The sequence below is a fragment of the Anomaloglossus baeobatrachus genome, chromosome 1 (genome assembly GCF_048569485.1).
Source record: "Anomaloglossus baeobatrachus isolate aAnoBae1 chromosome 1, aAnoBae1.hap1, whole genome shotgun sequence".
NCBI classification, from domain to species: Eukaryota; Metazoa; Chordata; class Amphibia; order Anura; family Aromobatidae; genus Anomaloglossus; species Anomaloglossus baeobatrachus.
The window spans coordinates 196,103,256-196,121,312 of NC_134353.1; the positions used below are offsets into that span (position 1 = coordinate 196,103,256).

Sequence of the window (18,057 nt, forward strand, 5' to 3'; positions counted from 1 at the left end):
ATGAACAATTTGACAAAAAAATTCAAAATTTTGCAATTTTTGAACTTTGAATTTTTATGCCTTTAAAGCAGATAGTTACATCACACCAAATCATCAATAAATAACATTTCCCACATGTCTACTTTACATCAGCACTAATTTTTAAACATTTTTTATGAGGTTAGAAGGGTTAAAATTTGTCAGCAATTTCTCTTTTTTCCAACAAAATTCACAGAACCAATTCTTTTAGGGAGTACATCAGATTTGAAGTGACTTTGACAGGCCTATTTGACAGAAAATACCATAAAGTGACACCATTTTAAAAACTGCACCCCTCTAAGTGCTCAAAATTGCATCCAAGAAGTTTATTAACCCATTAGGTGCTTCACAGTACCTAAACCAATGTGGAAGGAAAAAAATGAAAATTTTACTTTTTCCAACAAAAATATTGCTTTCACCCCAAATTTTTTGGTTTCACAAGAGTAACAGCAAATGCACCATACAATTTGTTGTGCAATTTCTCCTGAATTCGCTGATACCCCATGTGTGGTGGAAATCTACTGTTTGGGCACACAGCAGGGCTTGGAAGGGACAGAGACCCATTTGACTTTTGGAACACAAATTTGGGTAGAATCGATAGCAAATGCCATGTTCCGTTTGCAAAGCCCCTGATGTGCTTAAACCATTTAAACACCCCTCAATGAATTTTAGAGGTATAGTGAGCACCTTAAACACACAGGTGCTTCACAGAATTTTATAATGTTGAACCATAAAAATGAAAACATTAATTTTTCCCCAAAAAATTGTGCACTGAAACCCCATATGTAATATAAAACTGCTGTTTGGGCACATGGCAGGGATTGGAAGGGAAAAAGCAACATTTCACTTTTGGAACGCAAATTTGGCTGGAATAGACAGCAGACACCATGTCGCATTTGGCAAGCCCCTGATGTGCCTCAGCAATGGAACCCCCCACAAGTGACCCCATTTTGGAAACTAAACCTCTCAATAAATGTATTTATAAGTATAGTGAGCACCTTAAACCCACAGGTGCTTCACAGAATTTTATAACACTGAATTGTGAAAATGTACACCAATACCCCATATGTTGTGTAAAACTACTGTTTGAGCACATGGCAGAGGTCAAAAGGGAAGGACAACCATTTGACTTGTGGAGTGAAAATTTGGCTGGAATAGATAGCAAACCCCATGTTGCATTTGCAGAGCTCCTGATGTGCCTAAAGTATGTCAATCCACACAAGTGACCTATTTGGGATACTATGCCTCTTAAGGAACTTATTTAAAGGTATAGTGAGAACCTTAAACCCACAGGTGCATCATAAAACGTTGAACCTTTGTTATGCTATTATCGCAGGATAGAGCCATTTGCAGGAGTACATTGAGCTCCATGTGTACAATGATAATCTCACCTAAAAGCAATAATTGCAGTGAAGCACGCCATGATTTTTTCTGTTGATTTTGTATAAATCCAAAAGAAAAAACCTGTTCATGCATAGATTAAAACAGGGGGCATAGCAGTAGGCATGCACCATTATGGCTACTCAAAGATATAAAACTAGAGACCCAGCTTTACTTTTTGCAAGATATTTTTATTTGTGTGGGCTTTTATTTTATTTATAAGCTATACGTTGTTCTGTAAATCCTCGTGGTGACAGCCATTTTAACTGATTCTCCCATTGTGATTTTTTTTTTAGCGAACGTGGGTGGACAGATGGGTCTTTTCTGTGGAGCAAGCATGATTACAATTATTGAGATTCTAGAGTTTCTGCTGACTTAAGCTGGTGTCACACTAAACGACAGCGACAACGACGTCGCTGTTACGTCACCATTTTCGGTGACGTAACAGCGACCTTGTAAGTCGCTGTTATGATCGCTGCTTAGCTGTCAAACACAGCAGAAGCAGCGATCATAAGGTCGCTGTGCTACATGTGCAGAGAGCAGGGAGCCGCGCTTAGCGCTGGCTCCTTGCTCTCCTGCAGCACACATCGGGTTAATTAACCCGATGTGTGCTGCATCTACATGTCACAGTTCAGAGAGCAGGGAGCCGCGCTTAGCGCTGGCTCCTTGCTCTCCTTGCTACAGTATGCATCGGGTTAATTACCCGATGCGTACTGCAGCCACATGTCACAGTGCAGGAGCCGGCGCTGGCAGCAAGAGCGGAGGCTGGTAACCAGCGTAAACATCGGGTAACCAGGGAAAGGTCTTCCCTTGGTTACCCGATGTTTACGCTGGTTACAGCTTACCGCAGCTGCCAGTGCCGGCTCCTGCTCGCTTCATTTCGTCGCTCTCTCGCTGTCACACACAGCGATGTGTGTGTCACAGCGGGAGAGTGACGACCAAAAAATGAAGCTGGACATTCAGCAACGACCGGCGACCTCACAGCAGGGGCCAGGTCGTTGCTGGATGTCACACACAGCGACAGCGACGGGACGTCGCTGCAACGTCACAGAAAATGGTGACGTAGCAGCGACGTCGTTGTCGTCGTCGTTATGTGTGACACCAGCTTAACTTCTTCTGGTTATGTACCTTCCTCATTCTGAAAGTACCCAATATCTCACAATGGACTGATGGTCAGTCAAGATATAAACAGGAGATGCAAGATTGCTAATGACCAGTTTATTATCTGCATTTACATCACTAATATTATTTTCTATATATCAGTATACTGTATGCTGATGTTTCTGCTAAAATGTTTTAAAAAATGAATGCAATGCATATTTTGGGTTAATTTTATAGATTTCAAAGGGAATATGTTAGTTGAATTAACCTTCTTAACTAAGCCATCTATACGGCTTGCAGGTTATATGAAGCTGAATTATATATTGACAAACAAAAGGGTAACAATGTTTTGAACTTTGGACTTTCAGGCTCCATATCTCACCATCCACTACAGTCTTGAATGTAAGACTACCTTCATTTTATAGACAATCATCTTGGACATCTCATACATAAATTTGACTTTCAGCATATTCTTGACAGATTCTTGTCATGTCAGTCCATTGGTACTGTTTTGCTTTTGTTGGTGGAAATTTTTTTCTTCCTGTATAGCTCAGTGTGTTGTCAGATTGATTCCCAGTGTGTTATCAGGTTGAGTCCCAAGCAAAAGTGAAGACAAAAACAAGTTATTGTGGAGGAGCTGTCTTACCCTTGTAATAGCTGGATTCTGATATCCACTGGTGGGACCCGCTCATGATACTGGATGAAGCAATCCAATAGAATTACAATGAAGAAGCTTGGCAAGCAAAGCAAAAGTGCACTGGTTTGAAAGGAGCAGCCATGAAGGTTTCTGAAGAAAAGAGAAACTGCATCATCCTACTCATCAATAGCGGTCTCTCAGTCAAAAAAATTGCCAAACTTCATCATATGAGTGCCATGACAGTTGGAAGAATACAAGATGAAGTCCATCCATTAAAAAGCCAAGAGGTGGACACTCAGGCAAAATATTGGTGTCAACATGTTGGCTGATTACAAGGTCGATCAGTTCTGGCGCGAAAAACACTGCAGTGGAAGTGACTCGTATGCTTTGTAATGGTGAGATGAAAGATGTCAATGCAAGCACTGTGCAATGCACATTAGACAAGTCTGAAATGGTGGCCTGAAAAAAAGGTGAGAAAGCCTAAACTTCAATATAATCATAAGAAGCGTCAGCTCAAGTTTGCAAAAAAGTACGAAAAGTGGACAGTAGAGGATTGGAAACAGGTGATTTTGAGCAATGAGATGAAAGTCAATACATGGGTGCAAATGGGTCTGGAGAAAAAAAACAAAGAAAGTAAGTCAAATGGATCGGGAAATTGATAGAACTGTCAAGTTCGGTGGAGGAAACCTGATGATATGGGGTTGTTTCACAGCCAAATGTATTGAATGCTGGACCAAGATTGATGGTGGTTTTAATGCTGAGCTATATGTGAGTATCCTACAAGACAAGTTACTTTTTACACTTGAGTACTTTGGGTATGAAAAAGATGACTTAGTGTTCCAGCAGGATACTGAACCGAAGTATACTTTGAGATTGCCAAAGAAATGGTTCTATGACAATGAAGTAAAAGTTCATTGATTGCCGCCCCAGTCCCCAGACCTCAACCCAATTGAACACTTATTGGTAGAGTTGAAGAAAAAGCCGTATACATACCCAAGTGAGGGGACCAGTATGCAGACGAGTGGAATCAGATTTCTGTCAAACCATGCTTGAATCTGATGGAGACAATGCCCAGAAGGATTCAGGCAGTGTTAAAAGCCAAAGGTAAATTTAACAAAATAAAAAAATATTAAAAATGTAAATTTTGAATTTTTAGGAGCAAAACAGTAACAATACGGTGTCATGACAAGAATCTGCATAACTAATCATTTGCTAAATAGTTGCAAATCAAATTATGATTGAGAACTTCAAAATGATTGTCTATACAATGAATGTAGTCTCACATTCAAAGCTACAGTGGATGATGAGATATGGAGCCTGAAAATAAAAAGTTCAAAACATTGTTACCCTTTTGCTCATCAGTGCATGTTACCATCTCTGCGATTCCAGGGAAAACGACATTTTTCTTAATACTATATGTAAATGAGCTGTTAAGATCTATGGGCTTTGACACGGATCTGCATGAGAATCTGCCTCCAGTACTTTTTTCAAATTAAGGAGGAGTTACCATGTAATAACCGACAGTCTGTTCCTACTGACAGATTCCCTTTAAAGCTGTAGCTGAAGAAAGTTTCTAAATATGTAGATATGTAACTGTGCAAAATCTTTTAGTATTGATGTAGCATGTTGACATGCACAGGGTCATTTTGATATACTGTGCTTTCATGTGCATTTTTCATGCATGTATAGTATCTAGCAATTTATTGATTTGGTTACATCATATATAAAATGTATAACAATTATATAGAAGAATCATGTAGAAGAAGAATAATATTGATCTCCTTTGCTATACATTCTAGCGGGGGTAGAGGTATTCTAATAGGCAAATACTGTATAATGTATTTACTAGACTTTGCATTTATTTGGGTTTTTTGCAAAGAAACGTAATAAAGTTTGAAAATTGTAAAGAAATCTAATAAAGATAAGAACTTTTCTGTTCTACATTGCATTTTTCTTCTCTATTGATCCTTTAAGGAATATTTATGTTTGGTATCCAGGGAATATGTCAGGCATCATTATACTGGTCTCCCAACTCACTGTTGCCGAGCTGTATTTAATGTGTGTACTGAAAAAAAGGGAAAAATTCCAAGTATTGTGAAATTGTAAAAGAAACAATAATCAATTTGGTTTTTTTTGCGTGAATTGTTGTTATGGCATACATTATTTGTAAAACTTACTCTGCATCATGATTGTGCATGTCAGGATGATTAAGCTTATTTTAGTGGTAAAAAGAGGAAATTTGTAAAAAATAAAAACGAAAAGTTTTTTTTGTGTCACCATGTTTTGAGGCCACTAACGATTTTATTGTTTGGTCTACGTGAGGGCTTATTTTTTACAGGTTGACCTGATATTTTTATGAATACCAATCAGAAACAGAAGTTCCAGGCGGCACACAATCCTTCAAGGTGCACGTGTCCAAGGAAGGCATCCACAGTATAATTAATACAAAGGACCGGCACTCCAAATCTTCTGAAATATTTTTGTAGTTTATTCCATCATAATATACAGGCGTAAATACGCGTTTCGGCTAATAGTGAGCCTTTTTCACATCTATAGATTAAATGAATGCACACACATGTGATCTATAGATTAAATGAATGCACACAGATGTGAAAATTTACGCCTGTATATTATGATGGAATAAACTACAAAAATATTTCAGAAGATTTGGAGTGCCGGTCCTTTGTATTAATTATGAATACCAATCAGGGATAGAAAAGACATATTGATCACTTCTTACTGCACATTTTTACATCATTGTGGTGATCCCCCCAAAAATTGCAATGTTGTAATTTTTAATTTTATTCTGTTTATGGCGCTTACCGATCGAGTTAAATATTTTTGCATTTTGATAGTTTTGACTTTTATGGACACGGTCATACCATATATGTGTATTTTTTTATGTACCTTTGTTTTAATGGAGGAAAAGGAGGATGATTTTGATATATATGGTTTTTTAACTTTTTTTCATGTTTTTAAACTTTTTTGTGAATTTGTTAGTTCCCTTTGTGCAGTTGAAGCTGCAAATGTCTGATCACATAATTTATAGGGCAGTACTTCAGTATTGCTGTATATTGTAAAAATCACAATCTCCTTTGAAGCCACAGGCTAACTTTCACTATAGCTTCTTATTGGCAGACTCCTGAATGCCTTAGCAACCCACCCGCGCCCTGTGAATACGTCACTGGTAGTTGATGGGTTCATAGAATGACATGCCCCCATGCCTTTGTGCTGAAAGCATTTATCAGGTTAACAGTGACGGCCAGAGATGTTGGAGGCAGATCATGTAACACAGCCATTATCAACCAGGCATGTGGTACGCGCAACCTGTAAACCCACTCTATACACCTGCTTCTGACTTGCAAATGCCGCTAAGGGGTTAAGAATCCTCCCAAGAACAGACTAATTGAATTTGATTGCTTATTGCCTAGATCAAGGGTTGGGAACCTTTTTTTCTGCTGGGGGCCATTTGGAAATTTCTACCAACCTTCGGGGGCCACAAAAATTATCAGCTTGAAAATTACCCTAATATATTTAGTCAAACAATTAATTACCCTACACCCTTATTGTGGTAGCTGTAGCTGCTTCTCTTTGGAGCTGCTGGGATGTTCAATGATATTGATCATGATGCTTCACACAACTGCTTTTCCAGGTTTGTCTCGGTCTGGAACACAGTCAACAGATTAGTAAATTATATACATGACATAGGAGAAGCTGGGGGCATATATACATCACAGGAGGGGCTGGGGGCATATATACACCTCAAGAGAAGCTGGGGACATATACACATCTGAGGAGGGGCTGGGGACATATACTTCACAGGAGGGGAGTCAGGAGGCTCACAGCACCGTGAGGCCAGAGTCACATAGCAGCGGGAAGCAGGAGGCTCACAGCAGTGGGAGGCAGGAGGCTCACACCAGTGGGAAGCAGGAAGCTCACGCCAACGGGAGACAGGAGGCTCCTAGCACCAAGATGCAGGAGGCTTCTAGCAGTGGGAGGAAGGAGGATCACAGCAGCAGGCAGCTTCTAGCAGCAAGAGGCATGTACAGAGGGAGGCCGGTAAATCTGCTGCTCCTCTTCTTCTCTTGCACGGGACTGAGCGCAGCACATCTCACGCTTACCCCTCCCACAATGTACATCCTCAGTATGCCAGTAACAACACATCCTCAGGCCAACATTCTGAAGACCTAATGGTATGCGCACCACACATTGTGATTTAAAGGGCCGGCAGCCAACTAGACCACAGCTGCTGCCCGAGTACTGTGATTCCCAGGAATGTGCCCAGTGGCCACATAAAAAGTCACTGCGGGCCGCATAAGGCCTGTAGGCCGGAGTTTCCACACCCCTGGCCTAGATTCTTATCCACCAATCTAGTGGGGGTGGTAAAACGTACACAGTGCTTACAAGTTTTTTTTACAGTGACATTCCTCTCAACTTTTACAGAACTTAAAGACTGATAAACCATGTGGAGTGTATAGCATACTGTTGCAAATTTTGAACACACCCCAAGCCACACCTATTTACCATTTCTTCCTACTCTAGCGGGATGAAATGTCAGAAGGGCAGTGAGGGACATTCAGCAGATTTTTGATTAGCAGGACTAGAACAATGTCATTTATGCATCATGCTCATTTCTCTAGGGATTAGGTCGCTAGGCTGAGGCATCTAGGGTTGCTAGGCTCAGGAGGGTTCTATGCATGCATATGTAGGTTATCACTGGTTGGCAGTAGTGGGAGAATGATTGACTCCAGACGCTCCAGCTTTCTACATGAAAACATAGTCTTGACTAGGTGTGTAGACTTGTGTTGTATGGGCTGTGAACCCATGGAGGTCACAACTTCCCATTGACATCGGCTGGCCAGGAATGAATGACAACTCATTTTCATAAGGATACCAACAGTTCATTTTAAGGTTCAATATATTTTTATTAAACAGATAAAGAAAAATACCAAACAATTCCAGGGATTCATTTAGGCAGAAATAATATATCAAGTAAAATATAGTCAGAGCAGTAGTAATCCCACTCTCTTGATTACATATATGCCTAAAAAAATAACAACCATTCAACAATAATTAATGTACTGCCATATGAAAAATTCTTTATCCATTTTGATTATAAAATAGTGTGCAATACAAGGTAATATTGTGGTACCGTGTTAGCCAGATAAATCAATTGAAATACTATGTCCCAAGAATGACAAAACAATTTTAGGAGTAATACCTTTATAGGCTAACCAGAAAAATTATATTAGCAAGCTTTCAGAGCATCAAGGCTCCTTCTTCAGGCTTGTTTTTGTAATTCAGCCTGAAGAAGGAGCCTTGATGCTCTGAAAGCTTGCTAATATAATTTTTGTGGTTAGCCTATAAAGGTATCACTCCTAAAATACTTTTGTCATTCTTGGGACATAGTATTTCAATTTATTATAAAATAGCAAATAAACAAGAAGAAGCAAGAGTAAGATAGCAGAAAAGGGGTAAAAATGAGAGAAAAAGGAAAGGAAAGGTAAAGGGAGAAAGGGTTCAGACGGGGCCCCTTGTGGGGATACAAAAGCCTCCCTTGGATCCTAGGACTCACTCCTAGACCCAATCAGATCTCCAGGATACCCTGTGTCAGCCACTTTTGAAACCCAGCTGTCTCCTTAAAAGGCTCTCTACCTACCCCCTAGTATTCCTTTCAGGGTTTTAAAAGCTGAGTAATCCATGACATCTCTTAAGCGCGGTATCTGGCCCAGGCCAGAAGGGAGTAGAATCATTGCTGGCTCCTGTAGATTTCATGGGAATTGGGGGTTGACTTCCAGTGGAGTAAGGGGCCCTAGAATGGAAATCAAACCCAAGTGTCAAACAATTCCTCTCCAGATGGTAGCCAGGTTAAGCAGTGTGTGGGAAAGGCCTAGATCACCCAAATTGGTCCTGGGTGACAACCAGAAGACCCCTAGCACCTGCGCCTTTGAGATCTCATGTTCGATTTCCACCCATAACTGAGAATCCTTGTTATGAATAAGGTCTAGTATACTGGTACCAATAGCCGCCGCATAGTAGGCTCTTAGATCTCGTAGTCCTGCTCCCCCACTCTCCCACAGCCTGACCAAGACCTTATGACTCAGTTGAGAGCTACCCCTCTGCCATATAAAGTTCCTCATCATTTTCCGAAGTTTGAGAAAGAAGGTCGCATCTAGTTCCCATGGGATGGTCTGGAAGAAATAAAGTATCTTAGGGAGAATGTCCATTTTAAGAGCATTCATTCTCCCAAACCATGAGATAGGCAGGTTGTTCCAAGCTTTAAGTCTCGGCCCAGCGTATCCCGGAGAGTAAAATAATTCATATCATACATAGATTGGGGGTCTATTGCTATATGGATTCCATGGTATGTAATTGACTGAGTGCTCCATTTAGAGGAAAAAGCTGTCTGGAGTGATCCGACCTCAAAGAGCGGCAGCGAAACGTTGAGTATTTCTGATTTCTGTAAATTTACCTTAAAATTGCTTAATTTGCTAAAATGATCAAATTGTTTTAAGATGGAAGGGATACTTGTTCTGGGGGAGGCCAAGTAGTGGAAAAGTCGTCAGCAAATAATGACATTTTATGTTCCGATGGGCCAATCTACACTCCCTTAATCGAACGGTTTTACCTTATCACATTAGCCAGCGTCTCCATCACCATTATATAAAGGAAAGGGGACAACGGACACCTCTGCCTAGTCCTATCCTTATTTGTGAACGGGGCAGACAGTCTTCCATTGACCCCCACCCTTATTGTTGGGGCATGATAGAGGGCCATGATCCTTTCCACCAACCTCTGGCTAATGCCGACGGGTCTTAGAGGCACTTCTAAGAATCTCCAATGGACTCTGTCAAATGCCTTTTCGGCGTCCACTGATAACAAGCAAAGTGGTATTTTGCCCGCTCGTGCTCTATTAATTAGGGATAGGGTCTTGATGGTGTTGTCCTGTGCTTCCCTGCCTGGACAAAACCCACCTGCTCCTTGTGGATTAACACATGAATATATGGTTGGAGATGCAGTGCTATTATTTTGGAATATAACTTGAGGTCCACATTGATTAATGATATTGGCCTATAATTTGAACAAACTGAGGGGTCCTTACCCAGTTTTGGGATCACTGAAATATGTGCCTGTACTGCCTGTAGAGGGAAATTACAAGATTTTGAAATGGAATTGAAGGCCTTAATAAGGAGAGGGTTACAGTCTTTGCTGACACCAGTTTATTTTAAACAATAGTCCTTTACTCAATGTTTCAAATTCAACAACAATTTTACACATCAGATTAGAGCCTCATGTTTTCAAACACTTTCCTATCTACATCTCCTTGTAGAAGAGAGGTGGTAAGGGGTAAACACTAGTGTCAGATAAGAGCCTTGCACTCTAGGACACTTGAGAAGCCCCCTTCATTCACACACCAGTTAAGGTACCGTCACACTAAGCGACGCTCCAGCGATCCCACCAGCAACTTGACCTGGCAGGGATCGCTGGAGCATCGCTACACGGGTTGCTGGTGAGCTGTCACACAGGCAGATCTCACCAACAACCAGTGACCAGCCCGCAGCCAGCAGAGACGCGTGGAAGCGATGCTGCGCTTGGTAACTAGGTAAATATCGGGTAACCAACCCGATATTTACCTTGGTTACCAGCGCACACCGCTTAGCACTGGCTCCCTGCACTCCTAGCCAGAGTACACATCGGGTTAATTACTCGATGTGTAGTCTGGCTACGTGTGCATGGAGCAGGGAGCCGGCACTGACAGCGTGAGAGTGGCGGACTCTGGTAACGAAGGTAAATATCGGGTAACCAAGGAAAGGGCTTCTTGGTTACCCGATATTTACATTGGTTACCAGCGTCTGCAGAAGCCGGCTCCCTGCTCACTGCACATTCAGTTGTTGCTCTCTCGCTGTCACACACAGCGATGTGTGCTTCACAGCGGGAGAGCAACAACTAAAAAATGGTCCAGGTCATTCAGCAACAACCAGCGACCTCACAGCAGGGGCCAGGTTGTTGCTGGATGTCACACACAGCAATATCGCTAGCAAGTTGTGCCTCAGCAGCGATGTTGCTAGCGATGTTGCTTAGTGTGACGTGGCCTTTAGTGTTAATCCGTTACCTTGATGGTTAGGGGCCTGGCTACTAGAGTCCTGTAATCTGGACCCTTTTATCTGGGGCCACTTCATTTGGAGGCCGGTCTTCAGTCTCCACATTGTCTAGCATTCAGTGTCTCAGTCAGTACTCAAGGATCACGCTATCTCAACTTCTAGTCTTCTTCTTTTGTTTTCTGACACAAGTCACCCACTTTATGCGACCTTCACAACCTATATACAATTCATCTGTGTCTATTGCTCACTAGATGTTCACTAAAGGCCCCTTTACACATTGCAACATCGCTAGCGATATCGCTGTAACGTCACCGGTTTTGTGACGTAATAGCAACCTCCCCAGCGACATTGCAGTGTGTGACACGCATCAATGACCTGGCTCCCGCTGTGAGGTCGCTGATCGCTACAAGTCGTTCAGGACCATTCTTTGGTCCTTTGTTTCCCGCTGCGCAGCATGTATCGGTGTGTTTAACACCATTACAACGACATCGTTAGCAACCCAGCCCATAGGCGTGCTAGCGTTCCCTTTCCAGCGAGGTCGTTCTGCAGGTCCGTATCGCTGCTGCGTGGTTGGCCAGATCTTTCTGTTTAACAGCTCACCAGCGACTGTAAGAGAGTTTCCAGCGATCCCGGCCAGGTCGAGATCGCTGGTGGGATCGCTTGAAAGTCTTAGTGTGTAAAGGGGCCTTAAGTCACTAACAGGAAATGGTCAATTTTCCTTTCAACTAACCCACTGTTTCTCAACTCCAGGCCTCAAGACCCACCAACAGATCATGTTTTCAGGTTTTCCTCAGTCAGGTTTTCAGGATTTCCTTAATGTTGCACAGGTGATGGAATTATTCCCGGTCTAATATTGAGGAAAACCTGAAAACATGATCTGTTGGTGGGTCTCGAGGACTGGAGTTGAGAAACACTGAACTAACCCTTCCATTGTGGGCTAGTCCCAACATTTAACTGACTGCATCTGCTCACTGTCTGATGCTCAGCAGAACTCAACCCCCCAAAAAGGACAGTGCACAACATCATACATTACACAGGTACACATTACATATCATCACGTTATCATCACAGTGCACCTAAAAATATTTATAAAAGATGCAGGACACAATTCATGTTACACAACATAATACAATAATGTGATTGGTGTCTTCAAGGGAAGGAATACAACAGCAACTAGTCCACTTCTTTACAGACCCACAAAGGTTGCGGTACATATTGACATGGCATGCAGTGCGACTTTTGCATATGCAACCTTTGCTACCTTTAACCACTTAGTGACATATGATGTACTGGTACATTTTATGATGCCCACCTGACATTGATGCGGCTCGCAAGCCAAGCCCACATATATGCCGGCAGATGTTGTCTTTGATATTCAGCCACCATCTGCCCCTTACAGCCGGAGGTGGACCTGGGAGTTCTGCTTGTGGTTGATAACCTATTGAATGTTTCTGTCCATCTGTGAAACCAACATTTGTAGTACAATGGCAAGGGGCATGTTATTCAATGCGCCCATCTGCATACCTGTGATGTCACTGTAGGGTGCCGCTAGCTTACCACGACAACCAGGGGTTTGCTGAAGAATCCTCTGTCAGTCCTGACAATACTCCTATGAAATATATAGCGCAATCAAAAGGATGATTGCAGGCTCAAGTCCCGTATGGGGGCTATCAAATACAAAAAGAAATAATTTACAAGGTGGCCAAAAAATAACCTAAGGTGTTTGGAGCCGTGTGCAGACTGACCCAGTGGACAGAATTAGCTGAAAATTGGGTATGTATGCTATTCAAGGCATGGGGAAATGGAAGGCATCTTAACATTTTTTTATACCAAAACTCCCCGCCAGTTGAAAAAGTGGCACTGTACAGTGAGCGCGCCTTGCAACTCAGTCTGCAAGATGGCTGTCTGCCGGATTGGGCGCTGTTAGTGTGGTTGTTTTATGAGAATGCCAGTAATTCTACAGTTGCACTGAGGGCCTTTTATCGTTTGAAAGACCTTCACACACGTAGTGGTCCAATGGCTGTCAATTCGCTGAGACAGATGATGACATGTTTTGAGGCAACAGGGTTACTGAGTGTTCAGCCAGGGTGTGGGCGACGAACATTAAAAAGAGAGGTTATGGAGGACATTGCCACTGCCATCGTGGAACAGGGTACGAACAACCCTGCCGGGAACAGCAGTGCTCACAGAGTGTTTCCAGGCAATTGGGGCTCCCGTACAGCACAGTGTGGGAAGTTCTCCAAAAGGTCTTGCGGGCATACCCGTACAAAATTAGCCATCATCAACAACTTCTTCCTTGTGACAATGATACCTGCATGATATTTGCATTCATGTTTCTGGCGAGAGTGGGAGTGGATGCCAATTGGCCATGGAATGTTCTGTGGTGAGATGAAGCACATTTTTAACAGAATGGAACAGTCAACACACAAAACTGTTGCATATGGGCTACCAAAAATTTGCATGTGGTCAAGGGGGTTCCGCTGCATTCGCCAAAGGTAACTGGTGTAGCTTCACCTCAGCATTCATCCTCAGACTGTTGTTTTACGAAGAAATGAGGCCAATTGGGGTTGCTACCTGTTCCGTGACAGCAGCGAGATACCTGACAATACTAGAATCAGTGGTCATTCCGCAACTCCAACAGCGGCAGTGTCTTCAGAAGAGCACATTCATGCATGATGGAGCACCTCCTCACATCGCAAATCCTGTGAAGAACGTTATGCGTGCACATTTTCCCGATGACAGGATTTTGAGCTGCTCCCTCCCTAACGCATGACCACCATGTTCGCCCAATCTCAATCCTTGTGATTTCTGGTTGTGGGAACACTTGAAAGAGTGTGTTATCAAGGAAATGTTGAAACCCTGGCTGACCTCAAAGACTACATCATTTTGGAAGTGCAGAGAATTAGTGATGGGTGAATCCCCCAATGTTCGCACTCAGGAGCCTCGCCCGAACGTTTTGTAAAGATCGAGTTCGGGTTCCGAGATAATGCAAACTTGCGTCTAAACACCAAACTTGGACTTTACAGTTATGTAATGGGGAAGGGGGGGCCTGTAAAATAAAGAATATAGTTAATAATAAATATTGTCATTATACTTATTGCTCCCGCGACGCATCCTGCAGACTCTGTCTCCTGGCCGCTTCTGCTTCGGTGTCCGATCATTGCTGTGCCCCTGGGTTACAGGACCTGCCATGACATCATAGCCATTTGACCAGTCTGGTGTGAATGTTGTACAGACTTTGGGTTACAGACAGGTCACATGTCTATGACTTCATGGAAGGTCCTGTTTTTCACTAGGTATCAACACACACACACACACACACACACCATACTGATCACACACCATACTGATCACATGGCTATGACATCATGGAAGGTCCTGTAAGTCAGATGTAGCAGAGCTGAAGATGCTCGCCTGCCTTTGGACTACGTCGGAGGTTTTTTATTTGAGTAATAAAGATCGAGTCCTAAATGTCTTCTGTTTTATTTCTAATAAAATATTATTTCTCTGTGTTGTTGTTTTATTTTACTGTTAAAATAACAGACAATCACAGATTCTGTCACAGAGTGGGCGTCTGTGATTGGATGCTGGAGTAACCTGAAACCAGTCCATACATTCTAGCATCTAGAATGTATGGGCAGATTCCAGATTACTCCCACAGCCAATCAAAGACACCCATTCTGTGTGACAGCATCTGTGACTGGCTGTTGGGTCTCTCACACATATAGTAGTGTAAAAATATATAAATAATTTTAAAAAATGATATAGCGCTTGATTCTTAGCGCAGATAAAGTGGATGGCTATGGGCTGCAATCTCATCTGCCTAGCTTTACATTGGCTGGCAATCAAAATACAGGAAGCCCATTATTTTTTTTTAATTATTTAAAAAAATAAAAAAAATGTGTGAGCTACTGCCGTATTTTGATCGCCAGTCAGGTAAAGCCAGGCAGCTGGAAGCTGGGACTCTCAGCGTAGAAAGGCCCAAGCGTTCTGGGCCCCCCACACTAAAAACCACAGCCCGCAGTCGCCCCTGGAAATGGCACATTATTTCTTATTGCCATTTCTAGGCACTTTACCCGGCTCGTCCAGTGGCCCTGATGGCGGTGGCACACTGGGTAATAAAGGGGTTAATACCAGGTTTGTATTCTCTGCCGGTACTAAGCCCGAAATTCATGATGTCATGCCAAATTAGACATGGCCACCATGAATTTCTAGTAAACAGTAAAAAAAACACAACACAGAATTTATTTTTTTATTAGAAATAAAGCAAAAATACATTTAGAGACTGCATCTTTATTATAAAGAGAATCCTTAGTCCGACATAGTCCACAGGTAAAGAAATGTCAGCTCTGCTTCATTGCTCTGTATAGACAAGTAGCTCTACAGAGAGAGCAGCAGAGAGAGCCATGTCAGCTCTGGTTCAACACTCTGTAAACACAAGCGTCTCTACAGAGAGAGAAGCAGGGAGAGCCATGTCAGCTCTGCTTCATCACTCTGAAAAGACAAGCATCTCTACAGAGAAAGAAGCAGGGAGAGCCATATCAGCTCTGCTTCATCGCTCTGTACAGACATATACAGAGCAAGAAGCAGGGAGAGCCATGTCAGCTCTGCTTCATCGTTCTGTACAGAGAAGCAGGCTGACACTGAGGGTATGATTCTACTTGCGTATGACTCGTGCAGTCTTGCATTGCATCACCCCACATGGACTGACACTCTTTGGACAGGGGCAGCTCAGCTACATGTAAATAAATGCAGCCAACCCGCTCCTGTCAGGAGAGTATGCTACGTGCCGGGTGATGCGATCTAACACTCGCACAGTAACAGTCAAAGTTCACCCTAGTTCATGAGCCATGGACTCGGGTGGACCCTGATATCACCGTGAACACGGCTGAAAACAGCCAAATATTGCTGAGTGACAAGCAGTGCAGTCAATACTCCCGGAAGTTAATGTGCCTCCCCTTGGAAGCAGCCGAGCTGCTCGGATTCGGGTTCACTATGGCTCGAGGGTCTCCGGACCAGGGGGTCGTGCGGCCACTCAAATAAAAGGGGGTATTTTCAGGGGGATATTTCGTGACACCACCCGTGGTGTACGGTAATTTGGGGAGTTCCGCCACTGCCGTTGGGAGTACCCGGCGTGATGAAGTAGGGCAGCAAGGTGTTGTAACCCTCCACGGGTAGGGGGGTGCCCCGGGACTCAGTGAGAGGTGCCGTGGGGTGCAGGGGTCACTCTCATACTCAGTCAGTTCATAAGCAGACACTGACAACCGGGTAAACTAAGACTCTGTGTACCGCTGCCGCTGACGGGAGCTCGTCCAAGTCCCGTCCCCAATGGTGCTGCCTGGTGATCCGTGACCTGCCTCCTGGCACTTAGTTTGACTTCAACTTGATAGCCCGGTAGCGTGGAACTAGCCGGGCCCTGCTCCCTACTATGACTAAGTATGGGAGCTTGCTCTCAGGGCTCACGCTTGGGATTTTATGGACCATTTTGGATTTAGAAAGTCCTATCCCCCTTGTTGCGCTAGTGCCCCAATTCTGGAGCAGGTGGGAACAGATCATAAAGGCTCCGTTCTCCTCAAGTGAATTGTCAGGTTGCCTGAAGCTACTCCCCGACCTAAGGTCCGTGTGCCCTGTCGTGCCTTCGGTACCGTCCGGTGATAGTGCTAGGCTGCCGGCTGTCCTTGACATTTACAGGCCCCTTGCCACAATCCCCTGTGACCGGGGGTCCGACTCCTCTAGGTCCAGACCACCATCTGCAACCTAGACACTTCCTTCAGGAGTCACCACTCCTGACCTCATCTGAGCTCCTCACAGCTCAAGGGCTTCTCACTCACTCCCTACACTCACTGACTACACTCCTCCCCTCCCCTCCCTGAACCCCCAGGTGGGCGACTCTGTTCCACTCAAGCCGTCCACTGGTGTGCCTCGTGGGTGTGGTGCAGGGTGTATCTAGGATTTGATTTGCTGTTGGAGGCAACACCATCAGATAGGGACCCAGAACCAAGAGGGAGGCGGAATACTGCACGGAAGGGCAGCTTGTGCAGTACCCTGTGACGACCTGATAGTCCAGGAAGGTCACATTAACAGGAACGTCGATGACATCATAGCCATATGACCAGTCTGTAAGCCAATGTCTGGACAACATTCACACTAGACTGGTCACATGGCTATGACATCATGGAAGGTCCTTTAGTCAGTGGTGGTTACCCAGGTGCACAGCAATGATCGGACGCATAAGCAGAAGCGAAGCGAACAGGAGATAGTCTGCAGGACACATCGCGAGACCTGTAAGTATAATCATAATGTTTGTTAACAATATGCTTTATTTTTTACAGCCCATGGACCCGAACTGTAACACGAGTTTCCCAGGAAACCTGGTGTTCGGGTTTGTGCGCACGAATACTGTGTTCGGTACAAACCCCAAACTTTACAGTTTGGGTTTGCCCATCACTACACAGCATCCCACCAGACATGTTACACGCAAGCGTCGAGGATGTTCTGCATAGATTGAACTTGATCACCATGCATGATGGCGGCAATATTGAACAGTTAAGCTAGTCTGTAGAACAATTATGACACCTCCAATTATCGCGACATGGGTCAGTCTGCACATGGCTCCAAACACCTTTGGTTATTTTATGGCCACCTTGAATATATACAGTATAGACCAAATGTTTGGACACACCTTCTCATTCAAAGAGTTTTCTTTATTTTCATGACTCTGAAAATTGTAGATTCACATTGAAGGCATCAAAACTATGAATTAACACATGTGGAAAGAAATACTTAACCAAAAAATGTGAAACAACTGAAAATATGTCT

The 18,057-nt window shown here is 43.5% G+C and overlaps 1 protein-coding gene across 1 annotated transcript in view; it reads left to right on the forward strand.

Annotated features, from left to right (window-relative positions):
• Positions 1-1,777, forward strand: part of ASIC5 (acid sensing ion channel subunit family member 5) — a 62,695-nt gene extending 60,918 nt beyond the window's left edge. The window contains exon 10 of the mRNA XM_075337794.1: positions 1,695-1,777. Coding sequence (XP_075193909.1) covers positions 1,695-1,777 — 83 coding nt within the window. The remainder of the gene's footprint in view (positions 1-1,694) is intronic.
• The last annotated feature ends 16,280 nt before the right edge of the window (positions 1,778-18,057 follow it).